The following is a 10,343-nucleotide window of genomic DNA, read 5'->3' on the forward strand; positions in this document are numbered from 1 at the left end:
ACCTACCTCTGCAACTGGCCACTGGACTTCCTCTGTCAGAGGCCTTAGGTGGTACGTGTTGGCGACAAAATCTCCGCCAGCATCACGCTGAGCACGGGGGCCCCCCAAGGTTGTGTCCTCAGTCCGCTGCTCTTCACCCTGCTGACGCACGACTGCACTGCGACCTACGGCGACAACCGCATAGTGAAGTTTGCTGACGACACGACTCTAGTGGGTCTCATCACCAAGGGCGACGAGACTCAGTACAGGTTGGAGGTTGACCTTCTGACCGCGTGGTGCAAGGACAACAACCTCCTGCTGAACGTCAACAAGACCAAGGAAATTGTTGTTGACTTCCGGAAGGGTCACACCCAACACCTGCCGCTGACCATTGACGGTGCTGTGGTGGAGAGGGTGAGCAGCACCAAATTCCCGGGGGTGCACATCAGTGAGGACCTCTCCTGGTCCGCCAACACCGCATCACTGGCGAAGAAAGCTCAGCGCCGTCAATACTTCCTGCGGAAACTCAGGCGAGCAAGTGCTCCTCCGGCCGTCATGACTACATTCTACCGTGGCACCATTGAGAGCGTCCTCTCCAGTTGTATCGCTGTCTGGGGTGGTAGCTGCACTGAATACAACATGAAGGCCCTGCAGCACATAGTGAACACGGCTGGTAAGATTATTGGTGCTTCACTCCCCTCCCTGAAGGGCATTTACGCCTCCCATCTCACCCACAAGGCGGCCACGATTGTGAGTGATGTGAGTCACCCCACTCACTCTTTGTTTGATCTTCTGCCCTCTGGGAAGAGGTACAGGAGCCTGCGCTTCCGCACCGCCAGACTCACCAACAGCTTCATTCTCCAGGCTGTTAGGATCCTGAACTCTCTTCCCCCTTCTGCGTAGCGTCCTGTAATTATTTATTGTGTTATTTGTTTATTTATCATTTATTCATTGAAGGTGCCTTCTTGTTTTATTTTTCTTGTGTTGTTTACTTGTATGTACATTGTGAACTATGTCTTGTCACCGTGGGATAGTGGGAACGTAATTTCGATCTCTTTGTGTGTCTTGGCATGTGAAGAATTTGACAAAGCAGACTTTGACTTTTTGACTTTGACTTCTTTCGTGCCCGTTTTCTCCAAGCTATGGGTTTATGTGCAAGCGCATGAAGAGACAGCAGGGAGATTATGTTTCTCTTCGGGAAATCTTTATTTTAAAATATTTATATTAGTTTTTAAATAACATCTGTATGCATATATACGTCTAAATATTGCTATCCATTCTGTCTACTACAATTTAACATTAGGTTGCTGGTTTAAAATTGTACTTTTATTTTAAAATTTGGTGTTCGAGTGTTCTATTCCTTGTTTTTATTTTTGCGCATGAAAACAGAAAAAGCAGACATTTGGTTAACTGCTTTATATGACAAGTCCGCACATTTTAAAAATGAAAACAAAACACGCAGGACGTGTTGCTCACCTTGTGTTGGTGTCCCCCAAAATAACAAATGTAGGCATATTGTGCAATTTACCGTTTACGACCGAGTGAGCGTCTGCTGCCTTGCCTTTCCCATTCATCAACGGTAGGCATAGTGTGCAATTTCCCGTTTACGACCGACTGAGTGTGTGCTGCCTTGCCTCTCCCATTCATCAACGGATCAGTGTGTGTGTGCGTGTGTGTGGAATGCACATTCAAAGTCGATCAAATTTGTTTTTGCCCAGCCCTAATTGTGACACATTTGGTCGCTCATTGGGAACCAAATCAATAGGATATCCCCCTTCCGGCAAAAGTTGTAAACCAGAGACTGAATATTAGCAGTTTTTAGACACTGTCAAGTGAATTTAGTAGTTTTGAATTCAACATTTAACATAAAGATCCTGAAAATACATAGATTGTAAATTCTGTTACACTCGAGTGTAGAGTTGTAGCCTTAAACTGTTTTCCTGATTTGGAGGTGTTTTAGAGTAGATGCTTTTGTCGACCTTGTCCTGTATCCAGTCCAAACATCACTACAGCAGCTGCCGTTGCAATTTGCTATAACATCAGCCTTTGATCCTGCGGGGGAAATTCGACATGCAGTAGGAGGCGGTAGTGAGCAGCACGTCACCCTGCCTCGGTTTTCGCCTCGCGAGATTTGTCGAGCTTGTCCTTGCTGCTTCGCAGGCTCGGGAGCAATGGGCTACTGGGACGTTCCAGAGGGCACCGACTGCGTGCAAAAAACATGGATCACAACCAAGCTGGCCACCACTCTGGGTGAATATTGCTGCACACAGTTAACCGTCTGCGTGAAACTCGACGTGCCGAAAGTCGCTGTGCAGCGAACGCCGCCGAGTCACTCCCCGTTGTCGTTGCTAATGCTATTGTGTTTGCGATGTAAGTGATTAATTGAAATCAAAGAAGTGGGCAAAGTACTTGAACTCAGATACAATTGCAAGTACTAATCGGAGTTTTAATCGTTTTTATTTCATTTCGAGCTTTGATTATTTTGTAAAAATAATCAGTTTTTGTGCAATTAGGTTAGGTCTTATACTATTCTTTCTACAGAGGTATCGCAACACCGAAATAAATTCATTTAAAATGAACCCCAAAATGTCATGTATGGTACTCATTTGCAAAGATGAAGGACATTTTCACTATGATGATAGTTACTTTAACATAAGTCAGATAAGTTGTATCTATTTTTGCGTCACTGGTAAAAAAAAAAAAAAGTTTTATATTTGTTTAGTTATTTTGTTGCGTTTTCATGAGCTCGTCTCAATAACTTTTGCATCGCCAGAGGTATGAAACCTCGCTTGTATGTATGTCAGGTGCTGTTGTCTAGTGCTCCCGGGCTGGCCTCTGTCCATCTTATTGTCGATAACCAATCGATTTCAATCAATCAGTCCACATCTCAGATGAGGTTGACTCAGCCAAACCAGTTGCACAAGTACAAAGTTACTCAAGTTTGGACACCCAGAATGTGGACTCTTTCTTCATGTATTGTACAGGTGCAAAGTATTTGCACTCGATTGATTCCCACTGCTGAATTAAAATATGTCCATCTATCCATCCATTTTCTGTACTGCATTGTCCCCACGGGGGTCGCGGGCATGCTGGAAGCCTATCCAAGGTCTCATCGGGCAGTAGGCAGGGGACACCCTGAACTGGTTGCCAGCCAATCGCAGGGCACACAGAGACGAACAACAATCCACACTCACACCTAGAGGCAATTTGGAGTGCTCAATCAGCCTACTAAGCAGGAAGCCAGAGTGCCTGAAGAAAACCCATGCTGACACGGGGAGAACATGCAAACTCCACACAGGGAGGGCCAGAGGTGGAATCGAACCTGCACCCTCCTAACTGTGAGGCAGACGTGCTAACCAGTGCACCCATGAGCCACCGATTAAACTATGTCATTATTCAAATGTGTAATTATGTATCAGGATGTCTTTAGGGCCTAACAAGCAGGAAGCCAGAGTGCCTGGAGAAAACCCATGCGGACACGGGGAGAACATGCAAACTCCACACAGGGAGGGCCAGAGGTGGAATTGAACCTGCACCCTCCTAACTGTGAGGCAGACGTGCTAACCAGTGCACCAATGAGACAGAAATTAAAATATCATTATTAAAATGGGTAATTATCAGTGACGTGCGGTGAGGTTCATGACTGGGGAGGCAATGATGTCACGCCCCCCGGTAAAATTTGTCCGGCATCTAACCGTGTCACAAAAAAGATTGGGGCACGCTGCTCTAGTGTGGCTTATTCATTATTTAATTTGAACTAGTATTTTAATTAAAATCTCATATCAGCAGTCTTCACACATATAAACACTCAATAAAGCATATGGAATCAAAAACTTGTTTTCGATCGTGCGTACCACTCCGTTCCGAAGTCCCGTTGTCCGAATCAAACCTTTTAACTCCGGAGTTGCTCTTCCTTTACTGATGACCTCCTGCTTCGACTGAAAATCCATAGTTGAAAATCGTTTGGCTATGTAATTCTCCATTGTAAAACGAAATGTAAAAACGAAAAAAAAAAAAAAAACGAATGTAAAACGAAATAAATGGACGACTAGTCCTCAGTTGTTCACTGTAAATTTGAACTGGAGATCTCTTATTCTACATGATGCATCCCGGGATTACTAGCACCCCCTGCCATAAGGCTGGAGAACCTTTTTTTGGAGCCTCCGTAAGGTATCTTTTCAAAGCCGTTTTGTTCATCGAAAGAAACACGACGTTACAGACAGATGACAAAAACACAAGATATTATATATGTCAGCTGAACTACGGAAATTAGTTAATATAGCCACAGTGTTTGAACACTTAAACAGGGACATAAAGACAGCAGTTCTGTCAAACTGCATAGCCTGTCTACATAGGCTGCCGTGTGATTCCGACAGAAGGCTAGACAGGAAGTTGGCTCCTCCGGGCGAATTGTCTTCGGTTTTAAAATAACTATAAAAATTCAGCGATTGGGGTTCAAAATGATACAAAAACTATTGAAATTAAAAGGAAAATGACTTTATAATAAAAACAATTTAATTTGTTTTTCCCCTTTTCATGATGGCAGGGGTGGCGTATCCTCCCTTGCCTCTGACCGCACGTCCCTGGTAATTATGTATCAGGATGCCTTTAGGGCCGTGCTACATAACATCGGCAACCACAAAACGTTGGCAAGATTCAAGATTCAAGAGTTTTTTATTCGCCATGTTTGAGCGTGCCAAACAAGGAATTTGACTTTGGTAAATAACAGCCTCTGTTCAACATTTAGGTGACTAACAACAACACTCAGGACATGTGAAAAATGGAAGATATTCTCAAACATCCCCTGATCTTAAACTCCCAAGAAGGCAAGGAAAACTCAAAACTCCAGCTAGGGGAAATGAGAAACCTTGAGAAGAGACCACAGATAGGAGGGTCCCTCTTCTAGGATGACCAGGCTGCGATGCAGAGAGGACAGATAGTACAAACAGTGTAGACAAAAAAGGTGTGGAGAGCAGGATGTTATTGCATATTAATGACTCTGAGACTGTAAGAGTGGTGTGAGTTCATCAGAGCAACAGCCTGGGCTGAATAAGCTGTCTCTGTGTCTGCTGTTTTAGTGTACAGAGCTCTATAACGCCGTCCGGAGGGGAGTAGTTCAAACAGACTGCAGCCTGGGTGAGAAGGGTCTGTAGAGATGTTACTTGCACGTTTCCTGGTCCTGGACAGGTACAAGTCTTGGATAGATGGGAGGTTGATTCCAATTATCTTTTCTGCAGTCTTTATTGTCCGTTGCAGTCTGTGCTTGTCTTGTTTGGAGGCCGATCCAAACCAGACAGTGATGGAGGTGCAGAGGACAGACTGGATGATGGCAGTGTAGAAGGTCTTCAGCAGCTCCCGCGGCAGGTTGAACTTCTTGAGCTGTCTCAGGAAGTACAGCCTCTGCTGGGCCTTCTTCCGGACAGAGTCTATGTGGCCGGTCCATTTCAGGTCCCGAGAGATTGTGGTTCCCAGGAACTTGAAGGTGTCAGTGGAGAGAATAGTATTACTGCGGATAGTGAGGGGTGGAAGTGGTGAAGGGCCTCGCCTGAAGTCCACTGTCATCTCCACGGTCTTGAGTGGGTTCAGCTCCAGGTGGTTTTGGCTGCACCAGTGGACCAGCCGCTCCACCTCCTGTCTGTACGCAGTCTCCTCACCGTTCTGGATCAGTCCGATGAGAGTATGTGTCGTCGGCATACTTCAGGAGCTTCACAGGAGAGTCACCTGCGGAGAAATCATTGGTGTAGAGGGAGAAGAGCAGTGGGGAGAGGACGCACCCCTGAGGGGCTCCAGTATTGGTGGTCCGGGTGTCAGATGTGATGCTCCCCAGCCTCACATGCTGTCTCCTGTTGGTCAGGAAGCTGGTGATCCACTGACAGGTGGAGGCAGGCACCGCGAGCTGGATGAGCTTCTGTTGGAGGATGTCAGGAGCAATGGTGTTGAACGCCGAGCTGAAGTCCACAAACAGGATCCTGGCGTACGTTCCTGGGGTGTCCAGGTGTTGCAGGATGTAGTGCAGTCCCATGTTGACCGCATCATCCACCGACCTGTTTGCCCGGTAGGCAAACTGGAGGGGGTCAAGCAGGGGGCCCGTGACATCCTTCAGGTGGTTCAGCACTAACCTCTCGAAAGATTTCATGACCACAGATGTCAGTGCAACAGGTCTATAGTCATTCAGACCTGTGATGGCGGGCTTCTTGGCCACTGGAACGATGGTGGGGCTCTTGAAGCACGAGGGCACCTCACACAGCTCCAGGGAACGATTGAAGATCCGTGCAAAAGTGGGCGCCAGCTGCTCAGCGCAGACTTTCAAGCAGGAAGGTGACACGCCGTCTGGGCCCGGTGCCTTCCTGATCTTTTGTCTCCGGAACATCTGGCGCACTTCCTCCTCGCGGATCTGGAGTGCGGGCGCGGCCTCTGCAAGAGAGAGAGTCGGTGACCACGGTGATGGAGGTGTGGACAGAGCAGTTGTGGGGGGAGGTGAGTATGTAGATTGTGCTGCAGGAGGTCCCGTTGTGTGGGAGGACCGATCAAACCTGTAGTAGAACCTGTTTAGCTGGTTAGCAAGCCTTGGGCTCTCCACAGGACGGGGGGTTCGTTTCTTGAAGCCCGTGATGCTCTGCAGACCTTTCCACACTGTTGAGGGATCAAGATTGGCAGAGAGGTGTCTCTCCAGGCTCTCCCCGTAACACCTGGCTTTCCTGACCTCTCGGTTCAGTGTGTTTCTGGTCTGCTTGAACAGGTCCTGGTCACCGCTCCTGTAGGCCTCCTCCTTGACTTTGAGCAGCTACCTGAGGTTCGGTGTAAACCAAGGTTTGTCGTTTTTGTACGTGCAGAAGGTCTTAGTCTGCACACACAGATCCTCACAAAAACTGATGTATGATGTGACGGTGTCAGTGAGTTCATGCAGGTCTGAAGTTGCAGCTTCAAAAACTCTCCAATCGGTGCAGTCAAAGCAGGCTTGGAGGTCCTGCCTTGACTCCGCTGTCCACTTCCTCACAGTCCTCACCACAGGCTTAGAAGTCTTTAGTTTCTGTCTGTAGGCCGGGATCAGATGAACTAGACCAGTGTTTCCCAACCTTTTTTCATTCATGGCACACCTTTTCATTGGAAAAAATCTCGCGGCACACTGCCAACAAAAATCTGTTAAGCTCCTATATTAAAATCAGTTATATTACAACGAAACACGTAGAGTCCTATTCCTATATATGTATGGAGAGTCGAATAATTTAATAGAAATAAATACTAAATATTCTTTAAATTGTTTTCCTTTTTTTAAATGAAAGGGACAGTTTTTTAAAAAGGTTTGTGTAAGAAATAAACTATTTAAAGTGATTGTGATTAAAATAAAATAATCAACGTGATTTTGTTTACTGTTTTAGACTAGGTCTATAAATATTGCAACAATAAGAACAAAGTCACTTTTAAAGACGCTCTGCTGTTCTGACAGCAGCTGAGTGGCTATCACAGTCGAGGAGTCTCGACTTGACTGCTTATTTTACGGATGTGAAAAATAACCAATCCAGGTTATCCGGTTGAACTGCATTCTCTGATTTCCATCGGACCACAAACGCACCACAACCGTCATAGTGTCTGTCACTGTTAGCAAAAGCACACAGCAACACACACATAAACTGAATATGTGCCGATGCAATACAATCATATCGACACAATATCAAATCTCAAGATTCTCCGATTCTCCACACATGCACGATTAGCAAGTGGCTGACCAGGCCTTGCGTGAACTGACCAGTGGTTTGGCGATGCTGTTTACAATGCGCTCCGTAATTAATATTGGACAGTCCCACGGCACAGCTGAACGTCTCTCACGGCACCAGTGTGCCGCGGCACAGTGGTTGGGAAACACTGAACTAGACAGTGGTCCGAGAGTCCTAAAGCTGCACAAGCCACAGAGTGGTATGCATCCTTAATTACGGTGTAGCAGTGGTCCAGTGTCTGTGCCCCTCTGGTGGGACACGTTATGTGCTGTCTGTATCTGGGGAGTTTGTGTGCGAGGTTCGCCCTGTTAAGATCACCCAGAACAATGATTAGTGAATTTGGTAGAAGTTTCTCCATGTCTGTCACCTGGTCAGCCAGCATCTGCGTGGCTTCACTCGCACGTGCGTGTGGTGGAATGTAAACAGCCGCCATGACGATCGAGGAGAACTCCCGTGGTGAATAGAACGGCCGGCAGTTTATGAAAAGTGTTTCTAGGAGAGGGCTGCAAAACTCTTTCAACACCATGACATCAGTCCACCAACGTTCATTAATGTAGAAACAGAGACCACCTCCCTTTGATTTTCCTGAGAGCTCTGCGCTGCGATCTGCACGCGTTAGCCAAAACCCAGCTAACTCCATGGCGTGGTGGGGGGTTCGTTCGCTAAGCCACGTCTCAACAAAACACAGCGCGGCGGATCTGCTGAAGTCCGTGTTCCTTGAAGTGAGGAGCAGCAGTTCGTCCATCTTGTTCGCCAGGGAGCGGACATTCGCCAGATAAATTGACGGTAGGGCAGAACGGAACCCTCTCTGCCTCAGCTTTACGAGGGCTCCGGCTCGTTTTCCGCGTCGCCGCCGTTGCGCTAGCTTGTATAGCACCGCCGCTTCGGCTAAAATCTCCGACAAACAGTCTGAATCAGAGGGAACAGGAGAGAAAATACCAGAAGAAGACTGACCGATGTTTAACAGTGCTTCTCTAGTAAAAGTGATCCAGGATGGACAGCAGAAGACACAGAAAACACACAAAATAAGACAAAGAAACAGAGAGCGACTCAGCGTGGTGGCCATCCGCGGCGCCATCATGACGTCATAATCAAGTAGTGTAACATAGCTAATTGCGCTCCCACTTACGTCAAATATTGACAAGTTCCTGGTTGGTTTAGCAGTTTAGGAAAATATTTTATTCCTGTAAAAAAGCTTCCATGTGCTTGCTTTGGGATCAACAAGGAATTCATCTCACGAAAGTCCCGCGATGCAACCACACGCGACACCTCAAGTTGTCACCATTTTCTCCAGTTTGTGCGTCAACAAGATCAAACGAGGCTGCTGATGAATGATAAACGAGGCGCACTGGCCACCTTTGAGCTTCACCCAGCATGTAATTTGTGTTTTTCAGGCCTGGTGGGCTCGGCCTACCACATCGTCGCCTTCCAGCCCGAAACTGCGATGGAAGCTGTGCAGCGGGCCGGAAACGTCACCGTTACCATGGGTAAGAGACCGCCGGCCTGACCGTGGTTGCCATACTTACTGTACATAAGACGGCTGAATCATTCCCACAGTTACATTAATACCAGTAGTGTGACCATATGAGGTGGCTTTGTAGAGCTGCAGTGTTGCTTTTCAGCTTATTGCAGACGTCTCGTAAAAGCCAGAGCATCTCGGCTCTTCTTTCGACTAAGGGCACAACAACACATGGATTGGCATATTTTTTATTTTGCCCACCCCTTTAAAATGCAAACGTGGTCGTTACCTCGGTTACGTGAATGCGGACGTGACTGTTACCATGATTAGCTTCTGCCGTGCTTCACATCCACATTTGGCTCGACTTCATCTTTTTGACGGTTTTGCGTTTCCTTCTCCAGCCGCGATGGGCGCCATCTTTGGCATGGCGACGTGTCTCAGCGCTCAGGCCCGTGAAGCTCCGGACGATCCGCTCAACTACTTTGTAGGCGGCTGCGCTTCCGGCATCTTTCTGGGGGCCAGGAGTAAGTAGACGGTGTGTGTGTGTGTGTGTGTGTGTGTGTGTGTGTGTGTGTGTGTGTGTGTGTGTGTGTGTGTGTGTGTGTGTTGGGGGGGGGGTCTGCTTTTTAACAAAAAAAAAAAAAAAATTTAACCCTCCCCTCCTTCAATGTCCTTACCTACCGTCAACATCGTCGTCCTGACCAGCGGTGGCACCGAGTGATATCATTGCGACATCACTGTGACATCATTGTGATGACACTGCGGGCACTTCAGACCCCCTTTGTTGTCTTTTTTTTACACAGTGCTGTTGGATTTGACTGACTGTCAAGTGCTCGCGTGTCTCAGATGGTTCTTAATACCTGCTCAGCTTGTTGTGGATTATTTTATTTTGTCCTTTTTCTTTTCTGTGTGTGTCTGTACGTGCGTGTGTGTGTGTCCGTGCGTGTAGCCCACAGCGCGGCAACGGGCACATCGGCGTGTTTGGCTTTGGGAACGCTGGCCTTCTTTGGCAAAGTGTCCAAGACGGAAGGCTGGAGACTGATGGGACCTCCCAAACTGTGAGCGTTGCAGGAACTTTTGTAAACGCGTCCTCCCGTAAGAGTGCATCCTAAAGAAATAAAGTTGTGCTGTGACAAAGTTGGCCTTGGACATGTCAGCTTGTTTGTTGCCAAATGAGTCGCGGTGCTGGC

The 10,343-nt window shown here is 47.3% G+C and overlaps 1 protein-coding gene across 1 annotated transcript; it reads left to right on the forward strand.

Annotated features, from left to right (window-relative positions):
* The first annotated feature begins 2,064 nt into the window (after nucleotides 1–2,064).
* On the forward strand, nucleotides 2,065–10,290 carry ndufa11 (NADH:ubiquinone oxidoreductase subunit A11). Its single transcript, XM_049731761.1, has 4 exons — nucleotides 2,065–2,229; nucleotides 9,089–9,181; nucleotides 9,555–9,677; nucleotides 10,103–10,290. Exons 1-4 carry the CDS (start codon nucleotides 2,151–2,153, stop codon nucleotides 10,213–10,215), a joined length of 408 nt encoding a protein of 135 aa, XP_049587718.1. The 5' UTR covers nucleotides 2,065–2,150; the 3' UTR covers nucleotides 10,216–10,290.
* The last annotated feature ends 53 nt before the right edge of the window (nucleotides 10,291–10,343 follow it).

This window comes from Syngnathus scovelli, chromosome 10 (assembly GCF_024217435.2).
Source record: "Syngnathus scovelli strain Florida chromosome 10, RoL_Ssco_1.2, whole genome shotgun sequence".
In the NCBI taxonomy this organism is placed as follows: Eukaryota; Metazoa; Chordata; class Actinopteri; order Syngnathiformes; family Syngnathidae; genus Syngnathus; species Syngnathus scovelli.